Raw genomic sequence first — 16,748 nt, forward strand, 5'->3', positions numbered from 1 at the left:
GGCAAATTCTAAAAAAAAAAAAAAAAAAAAGGAGAAATCAACCCAAAAGTTACAGAAAATTACTTGCAGAGCTTCAAAAAGTTCTTGGTAGTGACTGGGCACCGATCCGTGTGTAAATCTATAACAATATCCCCCAAACTGGTAGTTATCATGACCGACATTGTCAATGAGTAATGCTGTCTCTTCTCAAACCCTAACAATAATACATCAGTAATTACAAAACAATTAGATGATAGAATTAGGTTTTTTCAATAAACCCAGATTTAAAAATAAATAAAAAACATAGTATTCATTATAATCAACCAGATTGTAAGGTGGAAGAGAAAGATATTAAAACCCTAAACCCAAAAAATTTATTTTCCTTTGTTTGTGTAGTTAAAATCATTTGTTGTTCAAATTTTCAAAATAAACCCTAAATCCAATGCAAGGAATGAGTTCAATGTGTACCTGATTGAGACTGAGATTAGCTGAAGAACAACTCAGACTCCTCTGAGCTTCGAGAGAGAAAATTTTAGAGACAGAAAATAAATGGGCGGTGTTTAATTGGGAAGGACTATAAAAAGGGCCAGGAGCTAGAAGGACCAAAGACCGACTTGGGCTACAGAAACGGGCCAGTCCAACTCACTTTGCGGGTGACCGCAAGTTTGAGCCCGACGCGTACAGACCGGAGTACCGGTGAATGGAAATTTCCTTTTTCTGTACTTCTCTATACCCTATATATAAACAACCTAGGCACTCGCGAAACTCAATTCAGATTTTATGTCTTTTCTTATTTTTAAACTCAAATTTCTCTCTTCCTTCTAGAAAAAAAATTCTCAATTTTGTTTATTTGCTGCTGTTGAGATGAGGAATGGATTTAATTCACAACGTTACAACACCGATGATCGTCGCAAACCAAAACTTTACGGATAAGGATCTAGGTTTTGAAGAAAGTGTTTTTTTTCTTCCATCTTCGAGAAAAGGGGGAGAGAGGGTCTTTTTTGTTAATTTGTATCAAGTCGTGTAAGCCTCTTAATATGTCCTAAATCAATCCATCGGACGTAGAATTTGATTACTATGTTAATAATACTGCACACAAGATTTTGTATCAGCAGATTTTCCAAGATTGAACAGTTGATTTTGTATATCATGCCCTAGCTAATATTAGATTTTGTATCATGCTTTAGCTGATTCTGTATATTATTAGGTTTAGAATTTTGTATCTGTTGAGAATTTTCCAATAAGTTGTTGAAATAATCCCTCTGGTTTATATTATTATTAGGTTCGGGATTATTCCAGTCCAAGGAAGGAGGAGAAAATTAGTGATTTCCTTTATTCTAGTCGTTCCGTGAAGAGGAGAATGGAGGATGAGGAGTTTTACATCCGGTGGTCATCATCAAATAGAAGAAGAAGAGATGAGTAGAGAAGCAGGCGTGATATTTCCTTGTACATTAATTACGACAGGTCATCAAACAAAAGAAGCAGAAAAGAGGAGGAGAGCAACAACAGACGAGATGTTTCCTTGGACAGTAATTATGGCCGGTCATCAAACAGAAAAAGAGGGGACGATAACATTTCTTTAAACTTCCATTCTGGTCAGTCTTCTTATAGAAGAAGAAGAGAGGAGAGCAGCAGCAAGAAGAATAGGCATGACTCTTATTCGGGTCTGTCAGTTATCAAGGAGGATAATATCAACATGGTCAATAGTATCAATACGCCTCACGTGCAAATCTGTGATAGATAGTCGTGGATTTATCTGCTTTGAAATGGTGTTTGAAAATGAAGACCATGAACCCTGAATGAAAAAGGTTTTGAAAGCACGCTGAAACCAGAAAAGGATTACAACCATAACACGCGTTTAAGGTGAAATCACAGGATAAGATAAATCTTTTACCGGGACAAAGTCCCTGTTTCTAGCGCCAAATTGTGAACACATAAATCACGAAGACATCCACGTGTTCACAAACAATATTCGCATACATCCAAATTCTAGAATTGTACGTCGTATGCATAAAGGGGATGATTATATCGATTCATCGACTCGAAGCCTTCGGGCTTGTCATTGTCTAGTCAAGTATTATCGTAAATAATGTTCGAATAAAGGAATAAACCAAGAATCAAGTATAAATGTTAAGCATATGAAGTTTAATGTTGAATGTAAGGTGCTGAAATGTAAGTAAGACAGATTTACGTGGTTCGGCGCTAAGGCCTACATCCACGGAGCTAATGTTTCACTATATATTGAATGGTTACAAAGATAGTCGAATGACTTTAGAAAATCCATAGGTCTGCGGAAGTAGGGGGATTACTCACTCTTCCTATTTCTCTCTCCTATATTCTCCTCTAATTACTCTCAATTGATCGATCCCTTCTTTCTTAGTGGAGAGGGTATTTATAGGGTTGGAACGTGGGTCCTACTTCTGAGGTGCCGTTGTGTTCTTATCTTCTTGTGCTTTGTGCCCATTACGCAGAGGTCTTCGGCGTATGCTGCGGCCTGAGCTTGAATACGAAGGGTTATCCTCGCCTCTTCCACGAGCTGATTGACACGTGTATATCTCTTTGGTATTTAATGCGGGTAGATGGATGTCTGCTCGTGTCAGACAAGTGTCTCTTTGTCTGGTCACATCTGTGTCAGCCGAACTTCCTCTCGACCGTTGATCTGGGATCTTCCTTGGGAATGGATGTGATAATACCCAAGGGGTATTATCTGGTGCTCCTCTGAGCCATCATATCTCTGTGACCCTCTGTCCCTGACCGTCAGATCTGCTGACCGGTGCATCTTCTGATGAGATGCTTGCTATCATGCTTTGATATCTTGTTTTGCATGCCTTCCACGTGTCTCTTTATGTACACGTGGTGGATGATGAAAGGTGTACATACACAAACAATCTTCAAAGATCGTTAAACCTCTCTAGACGAAGCTTTTGGTGCAAATGGAAGGCGTATCAAAAACCCTAGAAATAATTCACAATTGGGTTTGGAAAATAATCCAAGCAACTTAGAGATTATTGTCACTGGCGATGAAGAGGTCATCATCGGTTTGGAGAAAAGTTCTAATCTTCTCCGAATCCAAGAGTTTTAGCTCCTAAATCGAATCTGAATTTCATCCCTCCTAATGAAATCAAAGGGAAAAAAGTGGTAGCAGCTCAATCTGAAATTTTCAAAGCAAGAATCAGCGATTGTGAAAAATTGGTGGTGGGTTTCTTTGTTGTTAGCAATTTATGGACACCCTCCTCAGGTCCCCAAACTCTAGACACCCCTTCTATATGACCCAAAACAATCTATTTATATCAAAAATACCGATTAAGTCTCTCCCAAATATTCCAAAATCTCTTCCCCTCTCTTCACGGAAAAATTGCGGCAATTTCTTGTTTTAGAATTTCTACGCATTTCTGAGCTTTCATTTTTATTCTAAACTCTTCCTTAGATAGATACAAATCTTTGGGAAGGTTCATAACACTTGAATCTCTATAAAATTCTCTAAAACAGGTCACACACGTGACTTTCCATATATTTCTGTTATGATAAAAATTCGTCGATTGAGCCCAGTATAATCGATTTCAACACCCATATCAGATTTATAGACCCATAAGGAGTCTATCCTATGAAAATCAGAGGTTTAATCGACCTCAAACACCTCCAAATCACGATTGCCAAAACTGCCAGAGATATTTTTATTGGAAATGGGTGTTGAGGACAAATCTGGGTGTTGTGGAAAAATTTGGGTTACACATAACCTTGGGTGCTCCTTAGCCAATTTTGGGGTCCGTTTAGCAACTGTCCTCCGGGGTACCTCGAGCAACTTTTCGAGCCAATTTCGCCGTAAAAGCTTATTTCTCCAAAAACACCTACAAAGACATAAAACAACGAAATAAGCACCAAATCGAGCACTAACAATATATACAATTGGGATCAAAATAGACACCCATTGATTAATCAAAACTTTAATTTCATTAATGATCACTCCTTCTGCTCTGGGAATTTTGTTGGCCATAACCTTCATGTTTCTTTCTTCCCATAGTGCTCTTACAGTGGTGAAAACTAGGAGATGCCGTATTTTCCTATCCCCTGTTTCGACCTCTTCTAAATTTTCCAAGCTTGCATTTGATTCTCAATTGACCCAACTTGCACCCATTTGACACTAAAACCTCCCAAGAAATAGTTCCAGACTTTGTATGAAAAATTGTAGTGAAGAAGCAAATGAGACACATATTCTTGGACTATATTGCATATATAAGGAGCAGTTGATATTCTGTATATTGCAACCTCTTCTGACAAGATCATCGAAAGTAGACATTGCATTTCATGCAGACATTCAGAGAAAAATTTGTATCTTTGCAGGGACATATTTCACCCATGCGCACATCAACTCAGACATTATCGAACTGATTTTTATTTGTGGGAAGAGTATCATTTGGTCATGCCCAAACTATTATATTCTTTACAATAAGGGTCTAATATTCATATTCTTTATATATTCTTTATAATTAGCAAGGATGGCCCTGACCAGAAGCAGCAGAAGCAGTACTTCGGGTAGAAAATGTTCAGGGGCATAAAAAAATTATTTTTCCCGTTTCAATTCAAAAAGTTAATGACAATCGGGGATTATTAACGCATTACAAGGGCAACAAAAGAAAAAGAAGAAAATATCCCGTAAAGAGAGTTACGGAGAGAATACTCCCTTAATTGGCTATTAAATTGATTTGACTATTTTATTAGGAAATATGTGATACGTACACACATTAAGGAATGAAATATATATACCAGTTACAGTTGTTTTTGTAGAAAAAAGCTTTTCCAAATTAAAATTAATCAAAACGTATCTTCGATCTACAATGCAACAACATAGGTTAAATGAATTGGCTATGATAGCCATTGAATGAGAAATAGCTGAATTACTTGATTATAAGCCTATTATTAGAGACTTTGCTTCGGAAAATCCCCGAAGTGCAATTTTTACGCCTGATTAATAAATTTTATTGTTCCTCTTAGTTCATCTCCTTATTATATTATGCTTATAATCATGGTGTTAAGAAAATCATCTAACAATTTCTTTTTGTATATAGGGGCATCATTTCTTAGATTTACTTTGGGACATCAATATATCAGGGCCGGTCCTGATAATAAGAGTCCAACATTCCGTATGCAAGAAACAGATCCGTGCATCGCACGGGTGAGAAATTAGTATTTAGAACAATTTGAACTTGTGAATTGCATGATTATAGTTACTCGTTAGTAAATCTAAATCACTTTGATAGTGGTAAATAGTGGAATCCTAACTCAAGTCTCTCCACAATCTTCACACAAACTTTGTTTAATTGTTATTTTTAATTTTAAAAATTTAGTTTAAAAATTAAACCTTTACAACTCTGAGAATCAAATCCTATGTACCACCACTTCTACAACACATCACTTGTCTTCGTTCTTCTCCCCTATTTAGATAGAATAATACATAATTTTGGAAACATATAAGTATTCATCCAAAGAAAGGTTGGGTTTATCCACTTTTGAGTAGTATTACATTAGGATCGTAAAGGTTTTAGTGGAGATTATTAAACCGTGTCATCTTGCTATTTTTCTGGTGTCCATTTCACCTATACTAATTTTTAGTCGTCCATTTGAACGTGTTTTAAAGATATTTAGACATTTGACACAATTTCCGTTTTACTTTTTATAAAATTCTTGGACTACATATTACGAGTATAAAATTGGAAAATAAAGTTTCCAAGATGTCACTGAAAATCTCGTCGAAATAAAATTGTTTCAGTGACTCGGTCCCAACCGAGCCGTATCAAGATCCGAGATGGACTCACTTCAGCTTGTTTGGTTGAGTCGAATCAGACCCGGATCAGAAGAGAGTCAGCAAAACATTCCTCTGCTTAGTCATAGTCAAACTCAATGCGAGATTCAAAACGAAACAACTAGAAGAAGAAGAAAATTCACAACCACCTAAAAATGGCGTCATTGACTTCAACGAGTCCTACAATTATAACTACAACTAGGGTTTCATCTTCATCTTCATCACAGTCTTCATTTCTCCATCCCAAAACCCATCTCAAATTAAACCCTTCTTTCTCCCCTTTCAAAACCAATCGAATTTTTCTGAGAATCAGGGGGGATTTCAAAGTTGTTAAAGCTACAATTGAAGAGAAGACATACCAAATACCAAAACAACCAGAACTTGATAACACTGGTGGTGACGGTGGTGGTGGTGATATTGGAAGCGGAGGAAGTGGTGGTGACGGAGGTGAAGAAGAAGAAGAATTTGAAGGAGATAAGAAGAAGAAGATGGTTGGTATGTCTATGTCTCAGAAATTGACTTTGGCTTATGCTGCTCTTGTTGGAGGTAATTGAATGTGGGTTTTTTGTTTTTGATTTTTAAAGGTGGAAGCTTTATTGAATTTTGCTTGATTTTAAAGGTCATAGATTTGATGATTTGATCTGTAATTTTTTAATGGGGGTTAGAAATTTAGTATGATTATGTGAAATTTGGGATGGGTATTGATGGATTTTTTTCATTTAATTGATTTGTGGTGGTGGTGATGGGTGTTGCTGGTTGTGGTGGATGTTAGTGGTGGCTGCTCACACTTCATACATGCCCAAATATCACCACCACCACCATCACTTGTTCAGCCTGGTAATGCGATTTGGTGTTGGTGGTGGGGATCCACCCAGGCCCAACAATCCCCAACCACCACCACCACGTAAGTCAAGAACCAACCACCACCATTCTTGGTAATGTGATTTGCTGTTAGTGGTGGTCCACACAAGCCCAACTATCCCCGGCCACCACCACCGTTCTTGTTTAGCTTGGTAATCTGCTTTTTGCCTGACTGAGATAATCTTAGCTTATAGTTTCGGTCATTTCGTTTGGGGCTTATGTAATATACTGATAACTTGCATTTGTTGCTGTTTAGTTTGATTTGTAGTTCTGAGTTCTGATTGTTTTATGTAACAGTTGGTGGATTAATGGGCTACTTGAAGAGTGGAAGCCAGAAGTCATTAACAACAGGAGGATTGTCGGCCTTGCTACTGTTTTACGTGTATACTCAGCTTCCTACAAACCCGGTTTTTGCTTCGGCCTTGGGAATGGGTGAGTTACTTTTTGCTGGTTTACTTTTCATTCTTGCTCTTTATTGCTTCTTGTGTCGAAAGTCTAGGGTTGTAGTCCATAAAGTTCTCATATAGGGGCGTTTATCAGATTGTAGAAGATTCATATGCACCATAAGATGTATGGGGTCGAAATTTCCCACAGAACTAGGCAGAATACACTTAGTCTTATACTTATCTAGCAATCTGATTTTTCTTCATTTTTTTCTAATATGAGCATTAGGAATGTATGGATTCAAATACGAATTCTTGTTGTAATTAGAAATAATTAAATGCGTACAAGTTGCTCACCTAGGTTCCCTAGGATGGAAAATTAACATATTGGCCACTTGCTTGGGGAGATGCAGGGAGCCCTAAGTGAGTGCACAGGGCGTCCTGAGGATCACTGGGGCACGAATAATGTGCCGTACCAAGAAACCCCCGTAATTCTGAGACAGGCTGTACCCATAAGATGAATTGAGTCGATCTTTGTCACTGAACTTGACAGAATACTTTTGGCCTTATACTTATCTAGCAATTTGTTTTTTCTTCATCTTCTGCTTATATGAGCATTAAGAAAATTGGACTGAACCTACTAACTATGTTGTAAAAGGCGCTGGGTGAGGCGAGGCGCCAAGCCCATCGCCTCGCCTTGCCTTGGCGCCTTTTTTTGCTAGGCGCTGGTCCTACGCTTAGTGCGCCTTTGGCACCAAAGGCGCTCGCCTTTTCAACATAGCCTACTAATACTAGCCTATGTAAGGATTCAAATACTTTTCCAGTTGTGTGCTGTAGGATACAAACTCTTATCATAATTATAAATCTTTGTAATCAAATGCGTGCAAGTTGCTCTTCTAGGTTCCCTAGCCATGACAATTCACATATTGGGCACTTCCTCAGGGAGATGCGAGGAGGCCTAGGTGGGTGCATATGCGTCCCGAGGATCACTGCGGCGTCAATAGTGTGCCGTATTCAGAAAACCCCCGTAATTCTATGAATAGGCTGCGTCCATGTAGTATAAATGCGTGCAAGCTGCTTGCCTAGGTGCCCTAGGTATGACAATTCACATATTTTCCACTTCCTTAGGAGATGCAAAGAGGCCTAGGTTAGTACATAGGGAGTCCCAAGGATCACTGGAACGACAATAATGTGCCAGACTAAGAAACCCCCGTGATTGAAGAACAGGCTGCGCTCATATAACTGACCTGTTCTACTTGTGACTGCCTAATCACAGACTCTGATTGTACATGCATACCGTGTTTATAATTTTCAGGGTTATCAGCTGCTCTTCTAGGTGTGATGGGTTCTCGCTTCAAAAATTCTGGAAAGGTCTTTCCAGCAGGTGTTGTCTCTGTTGTGTCCCTTGTGATGACGGCTGGTTACCTTCATGGCATTGTCAGAAGTGTGCTACATGGATGAAAACTCAAGAATATGGCCTCAGTACTGACAAAGCATAATAATACTTTAGCCGTTTTTGGTCTTTTTTCTTCGTGCAGTCGAGCTATTTTGTTTGTTTTTTTGAACACAGAACAGTCTGCAGGGTATGTGTGTTGTATGAATTACTCTATTCTCTCTCTATAGTAATTGTTTGCCTTTCTGTGTGCCTTTGATCAGCTTGAAAATTTTGCTGTTTTTTATATGGTAAGCCATAAGCCATCAACATGAACGGTTGTTGGTCTGATATGTTTAATAACTAGCTTGTATAACCTATGGAATTGAGCATCGGTAACATACAGATATGCAAGAGTTAGCAGGTAGTTACGAAGAACAGGGTAAAAACAGATGGATGGATCATCGCTGTATCTTGCCGAAAAATCAGACGGCTTAAATGATCAAAAAGGCAATGATCAGATCAACGGAGTGATTAGACGAACTGATCAGCTAAGTAAATTCAAGAAAACAGAAGATGAAATTTTTGACTAAATTACTGTCTATTGATGCATCATTAATAACATTTTATTTGGACGACCTCAGGTTTTACCAGTACATTACATACCCTTTGTACTTATTCCGTCCATCCTACTTCATAATATAAAAACCTTAATTGAACCATCATGACTCTTCCAAGTGCAACAAAGTCTAGCACTTTGGAATTGGAACACCACATTTTTGTGCCATCTTCTTAGCGTTTGGACTGTTAACATATTTGCCAAGGTTAGGGTCCTTGACATACTGGCAAAGGCAGGATTGTTGTTGTTTCAGCTTGGTACAACACAGTGCAGTTGGAGGAGTTGGTGATGTAATCGCGCCTAAGCAAGGCTGTAGTTCCGTAGCTACACAAGCAGCCCTGGATACAGACATGTTGCTCATCATCATCATCGCAAACAAAGCCACCGCTGCGAATGTTACCAAGTAACAAGTATTCTTCTTCATCATCATCATCTTCCCGGCTAGAAAATCGAAATTTATGGAAGGATGGGAAATTCTTGAGTTTTATGAACTGTTTTTTTGTTGATGAAGGAATTGGAATGAGGGTTGTGCCCAATTTATAGATGGTGAAGATGGGAAAGAAGAATCAAAGATATAAAAGTATTCATGTAATCTAGCCATGCATGAACGTTACAAAATGGGTTGTTTGTTGCAAACTTTTTCAACTTTGTCCTGGCTTGCAGAATGCATGCTTGTCAGTTTTTATCATGCGTGTGAGCACCTCAAGTGTCACACCACAGCAGTTGAGAATTGAGATCATCCATTTGGCATGCATGTCTTCTAGTTCTTTGAGAAGAAAACAAATTTTGTGGGTAGGTATGTAGATTAGAGTCTACATTTGTAAGTGTTGGTTTCATATGAACTAAAAGTTCTGCGTATCGTGCTTTTCACCCAGTGTGCGCAAGCCATGGCGTCTTTGTTAGTGCTAGGCATTCACCTGATGCTTAGTCCATCCAATGTGTGTAGGAAAACGTACATTTGCAGCATGCATGGAAAAAAACGCGCAACCCAAAAATCAAACAAAATATTAAGAACATGATTATTGAAAGAAAACGGGGACTGCAACATGAAAATATCCAGAAGGAGGACTATTATTACTCTAAACTCAAAGCATTGATGCTACTAGCTGCTAAATCGGATTTGACCTGATCATCCTGAGAAGACATAGACTCAAGTTTTTTCATCATCATTTCTCTGTCTCTTCTGATGGAGTCATTTCTTAGCTTGAAGAACTCCTGTTCTTGAATCATTATCTTCAACCGGGCATTTCTCTTCCTGACAAGAACCTCTTGGGATTCCTCTTCATCATTTTCCCTCTCACTTTCAGCTTCTCCTCTCACTATGTAAACCTGTAAAAAAATTTAAATGTATTACCTGGATATCAAAAAAACACAACTTCGTTGTGGAAAAACTAGATAATAATATACCTTAAATTCTGTATCCTTGGTTAAGTGGAAGATCAAAGCATCTTGTGGTTTTAGATTGTGTGCGTTAGAAAACCCTCTCCAGCCCCCACTCATCCCTTTGTTAGCCGGAAGGTATTTTACAGTGTACTCTTCAAGGTCTTCATCCACCAAAGTAAAATCAGTGTCTTCTTCTGGTAGCATGGAGGAACAAAACTCAGAGGGGAGTCCCTGATACAAAAATTAAACCAATTTGATGGTTAGAATATGTCTCTTTAACACCATGCACCGTAATTCGTATTTCAAATGTCGATCCGTGATAGATATTTATAAAACAATAACCTCCGCCAACAATTGATGGTTTCATTAGCTTGACAAAGCTTTTCGAAAGATCTAATTTTAAAATGGAGCGCAATTTTTCTTCAGCTTTCACTTGGACTGGAGACATAGGCTTCTTGGACTTTGGTTTTCTGTAATTTCAGGAAAATAACATAATCAGTAATTATCTTTTAACTCGTAAATAATATCATCAAAGACGGACACAATGATATATAGACTTACTTTGCACTCTTCTTCTTGATCTTACGACTGACAATGTTTACCTGCACAATAATTACATTAATCGGATTAAAATATATACCGTAAACTCAAGCAACAACACAACTGGTCATTCTCAAAATTCAAAAGAACAAATTCGATGGATTCAAGTGACATGAATACAACAGCTGCTATTAAAGATTGACATAGTCTTAGTGCATTTATCGCATACAACAGCTAAAACCTTAACAAGGATAGCATCACCCGCTTGGATTTAATGTCAGACAATTTTGTGGATTTATTATACACACACAACAAGCAAACCTATATTAGATGCCTTATTAATTGAAACTAGTCTACATTAGAAATTACTAATCAACCGAACAAACACCGTATTTAAATCTGACAAGTGATGGAGAAAATAAACAACCATGGAGTGTTTCTCCATTGAAGATGGAACCCAATAACCGAGCTTGCAATCAGATACAACAAATCTATACAATCAAATACTTAATCCTCATATATACGGAACAAATCAAATCATTGATAAACAAAAACAAAACAAAAAAAAAACAAACTGGTGATACTATACTGACTTTTTTCACAGCCAAATCTTTGGTCATTGTACATGATGATGAAGTGATTGCCATTGTGTGGTTTCAAGAAAATGAGCACTTATGATTACTTTGTTTTTTGATTTTGAGATTATGGAATTATGGGATTGTGGATTAGGGATGATGTGTGTTATGAGAGAAGAGAGGAGGGAAGTTAGTAAAAACGTTTGATTTTCACAATGTTTCGTTTCCTTTTTTTTCTTTCTTTTTTCTGATTCTCTGAACGACTATATAATCTTCGATATTCTCCCAAGTCCACCGATCATAAGCCACGACTTGAGTGACCGTCCAAATAAATTTTTAAATTTTGATTTTCCAAAATGGATTTCCTAAATTATAGATCTCAACGGTACAAATAAATATATTTGGTTAGTTGGGATTATCCGCATAACCCAATAAATGTAGGATTATTTCGATAAATCATCCTTAACTACCGATCGTCCCACCACTAACCCACTCATCCCTCTCCTTTGAAACCCATTTATCGTCCCACCACTAACCCACTCATCCCTCTCCTACGAAACCCTAATAGTAATATATATTAAGTATATTCATTTCTCAGTTCTATCACATCAGAAGAAAATGGCCGGAATACCAGCAGAAGAAGAAATTGGAGATCTTCATTATGCCGCCGTACAAGCAACAATAAACCAGTTTTATGAGTTTCATAACCAACTTTGCAGGGTAAGTCGTCTTATATTATGCAGTTGTTCACTGGTAATTTTTATGTATTTATATCAAATCGTATCTATCAACTCATTTTCCTTAACTTATTAATTACGAAGGATGGTGATGATCTTCCCGATCAGAATGCAGTCGCCAGGGTAAGTTCCGCAGCTTCATAAAGTTCTTTCTTTCTTTTTGTTTTATTTTTTTGACCTAAAAAGTTAGGGGACGGGATCCGCTAACAAAACGTTTGATAAAATACTCTAATAAAATTTCTAAGCCCTTAAACCCGATTTATCCAAGATAATTTCAAATGAGATTGCATTTAAGATGTTCTCTGTTTGGTATATAGAAACGGTTCTACTTGTCTCCTAATTTAATTCCTAGGTATAAGTCTACTTATTTCTCTATAAAGATTATATATGAAAATGGTGAATCATTATTTTCATAATTTCATGCCCTGAAGCGAAGTGGTTGATTGAGCTTCTGTTGTAGACCACCGGGAAGATAAATTTATACATAAGCTTTGTTCATTAAAAAAATATATATATCAAAATAATGCCGTTTCATTTTGTACGGATGAAAAATGCAAATTTGGATTCCTCTCTTAGATTTTTTAAAATCTAACGATCCATAAGATTTGTTAAATGGTTCTGTCGAAACATTTTGTTGCCCGATCCCCTCCAAAAAGTTATATTGTTGATCATTTATGCAATACTAATTAAGGGTTTTGTACTTTTTTTTTTGAACTTCCATTTTGCTAGATGCAAAACGAGGGTGCCATTTTGTTTCCAAAGAAACAAGTCGGCAATCTTCCAGGTATGTTTCAGTCCACGCTATTTAATCTATATCTATCTGTCCATCAAGGCATGCTTATTTGTAATCTTCTATTGTCATACATGCACAGGGGTTGGTATTGGCCAACAATTTTTCGCTTGGGGCGAACTGGATGCAGTTGGATTTCATAGTCACGATAATGAAGTCAACTATGGTTTTCAAGATGATTTCGTAAGTGACTCATTTGATGAATTAGTTGATTCTTATAGAAAATTTTGTAGTTTGCTGCAATAATATTGTTTGTTTATTTTTCAGCCGGAGCAGGAAGAATACAGAAACTATACTTACCCCATAGCTACTTCAATTGCTGTGTTGTCGATGAGGTGTTATGAAGAAGTAGTCGAGTACTGTATCACTGAAAGTGACCTGAATTTTGACGATAAAATTCGTGCTCTCAAGGTTTGTTATATACCTATCCTCATTTCAGTATCACATTAGTCCTTGTAGTGACATTAATAAATGTTAATGCACCATGTCTATTTTTCTTTCTTATTGTCAGTCATTCTCGCTATCAGATGTGATATTTTTCATTTATTTCGGCTTTGCAGAACAATGAGGAGCAACGAATTCCTCTACGATTAATTCGAAAACATAAGCATGAGGACAAATCTGTTGGAATGGTTCATACGTACGATGGATTGTACGATGTAAGTCCCCCTGATCTGTGTTCGGATGTATGTATTTAGTCAATTGTGTTTTTGGTCCTAATTGTGTACTGTTTTGGGATAAAATACCTAATGCTCCAATTACAGGTTGTTAAAAGTTTTGCCGAAGAGGGTGTTTCCAACGGGGTTATGTATCGTCTCAACCGTCGCGAGGGACAAATATTGACCCTCAACCAAGATCGGCTTCTCAACGGCTATCCTTTGGAGGATTTGAATGATATAGCTGGGTATGAATTCCAAGAAAATCTAATTTTCTTATTATTTGCTTTATATTAAAGCATGAACTAACTTTGTTTTTCGTTTTATGTCATGAAAGGATATCATGTGACGATATTAGTGCTGAGGACCCGGAGAGAATACCTATTATAGCAACCAATGTGGTTGACGATGCGCCATTCTGTTTCCCCAGTAAGTTTTATTGTCTGTCTGTTGGAGTACTATAACTGTTCAAGCTGGCATTATGAGTTAATGAATTTTTTCGAACTTATTTCTGTACAGATTTTAGATATAGCAAATCTATGGTATTTGCAAAAAATGTGAATCGGCCAAAAGACCCCGCCGGCTGCAATTGTGTAGGAAGTTGTTCAGATCCCTTGATTTGTCCTTGCGCACGGCTTAATGTCACGCACCCATACTCGGAGGATGGCAGGTGAACATGATATCCATACATGAATTCTTTAAACAAATTCCAACGTAATTGAGCTTGGTAGCATCCTTCATGGATCATGAAAATATGGTCTAACCTCTTTTAATTGTCTGATGATATTAGATTACCGAATAGAATCCCAATAATATATGAATGTGGAAAGCGTTGTGCTTGCGGTCCTAGTTGTCAAATCAAAAAGACACAGTGTGGATTACAATATCGGCTGGAGGTTTGTTCGCATTTACATTTTCTGTTTAAATGATTTGTTCTAACTTGTTTAGAATCTTAGTTTTCGAACGTCGAATGTTCTTTGACAGGTCTTCCGCACTCCACAGAAAGGTTGGGGTGTGAGAACACGGGACTTTATTCATGATGGCACGTACCTTGGCGAATATGTGGGGAAGATCCGGACGGATAAGGATGCAGATACAAAACCTGATACGTACCTCTTTGATATCGATCCACCGGGGAAGAAGAAGAAGAGAACAACAAGGGTAAGTACTACTTTTCCCAGTATTAATATCGTGATGTGCATTCTCTTCTTTGAAAATTTTAGTTCTACTGGCCAGTCTTGATTATAACTGAAATTTTTTATTTTCCCTTTTCAGGATGCCAATTATTGCATAGATGGGGAGAAAGTTGGGAACTTTGTGCGCTTCATTAATCACAGCTGTGATCCAAATTTATTCGTTCAACGTATTCTGAGCCACCACCATGACATTAACTATGCACGGATATCCTTATTTGCTGGAAAGGATATAGCTCCGATGGAGGTAAATACTATTCTATATCTTTCTCCTGAACATGTCAAAAGCTTCTTACGATTTGTAAATCATTTTTAGCATTCAATAAATAGAAGATGTTATATGTTCAATGCAGGAGCTGACTTATGATTACAACTACAAGATAAACAGTGTTAAAGTAGATGGCCAGATTAAGATGGTGAAATGCCGTTGTTCGTCCAGAAGATGTCGAAAGCGTCTGATGTAGGTCTTTAAGATGAGTGATATTGTAATGAGGTCTTCTTTGTAGGAATTGTATGAGCGCTGACATGATAGCAAATGCTTTTGATTTTAAATTACATCAGATAATTTGTTTAAGTTACTTTGCACTAATTTTACCGTTATTTCACATAAAAATTGTTTATGGAATTACCGGCCAACTTCACCCGAAAAGAGAGAAATAGTTACCCATTTCATATTTTTGCTTTCCCTTTGGATCAGTACTCCAAACATCACACTGCATGATGAGGAGAAGTTACCGTGCAACGGGCATAAGCTTATCTGTTCGAATATGCTGCACTCAGAGGTGTTTTCTGACGGGAATCAGCCATGGGCTAACTGGAATCAGCCATGGGCTAACTGGAACATGAAGAATAGAAGAAGCTGAGGCAAAGAATTTAATTTGGAGTAATGTAATGTTTTGTGTCAACAACTGCACTATCACAGACAACCCACAATGCCATAATACCTCTCCCACATTTTCCGTCTTGTCTTCAATCTATGACTATAAATACATCACGAACCACACTGAGGTAATTGTTTAGAGACATCAAAACTCAATCTGCAAATTGATCAAGCATACTGAACAACAACAACAACAAAAAAAAGATGGCCGCTACAAGCTGTATCTTAAGTGATTACATTACTTTCTTGGATAGCATTCTGACAACATAGCAAAACAGATCACCACTAGCTAATGTACATTCGGGAATAGATAACATTATAATGTACAAAGCAGTGGAAGTTTGTCGGCTCGGCAACATCTAAGTTTCATGATCATCAGTGTAAAATGAAATTCTGCATAGTGCATGTGCTATAAATGAAATTGCCTGCCTCTCTGTGTTCCTTTGATCAGATTGAAAATTTGTTGTTTTTTAATATTCATGAGTAGATATGATAAGCCATAAGCCAACAACATGAACGGTTGTTGGTCTGATGTTTAATAATAACTATAGCTTGTATAACCCAGGGATTTGTGTATCGGTAACATACAGATTGCAAGAGTTAGCAGATGGCTACGAAGAACAGGGTAAAAACCGACGGATGGACCATCTGCTGTATCTTGCCGTAAATTAGATGGATCAAAAAGGCAATGATCAGATCAATGGAGTGACTACACGAACATGACATTTTATTTGGACGACATCAGGATTTACCAGTACACAACATTCCCTAAATACTTATTCCGTCCATCCTACTTCTTAAGGTAAGAACCCTAAGCAAGGGCTATGGAATGAGTGTTTTTAACACTCATTCCCTTTCAAATTGAGTGAGTGACTGAGTGAAAGAGTGTTTTGTGACCGTGGGACTCAAAATTAACATACTAAGCGGCTGATGTTTATCCGCTTGGAGAGAAAAATTCTCTTCAAAACGGCTGAACTTAT

At 37.5% G+C, this 16,748-nt stretch overlaps 4 protein-coding genes across 5 annotated transcripts in view; 2 read left to right on the forward strand and 2 right to left on the reverse strand.

Annotated features, from left to right (window-relative positions):
* The window catches only part of LOC113345925 (peptidyl-prolyl cis-trans isomerase CYP59-like), a 5,124-nt gene extending 4,591 nt beyond the window's left edge, over positions 1-533 (reverse strand). For both annotated transcript variants that reach the window (XM_026589567.1, XM_026589566.1), the window contains exons 1-2: positions 448-533; positions 64-193 (exon numbers count right to left, since the gene is read on the reverse strand). In XM_026589567.1, the coding sequence (XP_026445352.1) occupies positions 64-161 (98 nt within the window). In that variant the 5' untranslated portion in view covers positions 162-193; positions 448-533. The remainder of the gene's footprint in view (positions 1-63; positions 194-447) is intronic.
* Positions 534-5,885: 5,352 nt separating this feature from the next.
* Positions 5,886-8,678, forward strand: LOC113345956 (protein FATTY ACID EXPORT 2, chloroplastic-like). Its single transcript, XM_026589593.1, has 3 exons — positions 5,886-6,325; positions 6,938-7,072; positions 8,339-8,678. Exons 1-3 carry the CDS (start codon positions 5,935-5,937, stop codon positions 8,482-8,484), a joined length of 672 nt encoding a protein of 223 aa, XP_026445378.1. The 5' UTR covers positions 5,886-5,934; the 3' UTR covers positions 8,485-8,678.
* Positions 8,679-10,032: 1,354 nt separating this feature from the next.
* Positions 10,033-10,999, reverse strand: LOC113345915 (B3 domain-containing protein At3g19184-like). The gene is made up of 4 exons (XM_026589560.1): positions 10,959-10,999; positions 10,740-10,867; positions 10,422-10,628; positions 10,033-10,343 (listed from the first exon to the last, which is right to left on the reverse strand). The coding sequence occupies exons 3-4, from the start codon at positions 10,599-10,601 to the stop codon at positions 10,089-10,091; spliced, it is 435 nt and encodes a 144-aa protein (XP_026445345.1). The 5' UTR covers positions 10,602-10,628; positions 10,740-10,867; positions 10,959-10,999; the 3' UTR covers positions 10,033-10,088.
* A 1,104-nt stretch (positions 11,000-12,103) lies between these two features.
* LOC113345855 (histone-lysine N-methyltransferase, H3 lysine-9 specific SUVH4-like) lies at positions 12,104-15,403 on the forward strand. Its single transcript, XM_026589512.1, has 13 exons — positions 12,104-12,232; positions 12,334-12,372; positions 12,979-13,033; positions 13,122-13,222; positions 13,307-13,450; positions 13,600-13,698; positions 13,804-13,943; positions 14,033-14,124; positions 14,215-14,365; positions 14,486-14,591; positions 14,680-14,856; positions 14,971-15,135; positions 15,242-15,403. Exons 1-13 carry the CDS (start codon positions 12,131-12,133, stop codon positions 15,350-15,352), a joined length of 1,482 nt encoding a protein of 493 aa, XP_026445297.1. The 5' UTR covers positions 12,104-12,130; the 3' UTR covers positions 15,353-15,403.
* Positions 15,404-16,748: the final 1,345 nt, after the last annotated feature.

The sequence above is a fragment of the Papaver somniferum genome, unplaced genomic scaffold (assembly GCF_003573695.1).
Source record: "Papaver somniferum cultivar HN1 unplaced genomic scaffold, ASM357369v1 unplaced-scaffold_84, whole genome shotgun sequence".
Lineage (NCBI taxonomy): Eukaryota > Viridiplantae > Streptophyta > Magnoliopsida > Ranunculales > Papaveraceae > Papaver > Papaver somniferum.

What these genes read in the sequence shown, in the direction of transcription:
- LOC113345956 (XM_026589593.1), top strand. Translation starts at nt 5,935, where the DNA reads ATGGCGTCATTGACTTCAACGAGTCCTACAATTATAACTACAACTAGG. An exon ending in TTATGCTGCTCTTGTTGGAG is followed by an intron (nt 6,326 to 6,937) that starts GTAATTGAATGT and finishes TTTATGTAACAG; the next exon opens with TTGGTGGATTAATGGGCTAC. An exon ending in TGCTTCGGCCTTGGGAATGG is followed by an intron (nt 7,073 to 8,338) that starts GTGAGTTACTTT and finishes TATAATTTTCAG; the next exon opens with GGTTATCAGCTGCTCTTCTA.
- LOC113345915 (XM_026589560.1), bottom strand. Translation starts at nt 10,601, where the DNA reads ATGCTACCAGAAGAAGACACTGATTTTACTTTGGTGGATGAAGACCTT. An exon ending in CCAAGGATACAGAATTTAAG is followed by an intron (nt 10,344 to 10,421) that starts GTATATTATTAT and finishes ATTTTTTTACAG; the next exon opens with GTTTACATAGTGAGAGGAGA.
- LOC113345855 (XM_026589512.1), top strand. Translation starts at nt 12,131, where the DNA reads ATGGCCGGAATACCAGCAGAAGAAGAAATTGGAGATCTTCATTATGCC. An exon ending in AGAAGAAGAGAACAACAAGG is followed by an intron (nt 14,857 to 14,970) that starts GTAAGTACTACT and finishes TTCCCTTTTCAG; the next exon opens with GATGCCAATTATTGCATAGA. An exon ending in AGGATATAGCTCCGATGGAG is followed by an intron (nt 15,136 to 15,241) that starts GTAAATACTATT and finishes TGTTCAATGCAG; the next exon opens with GAGCTGACTTATGATTACAA.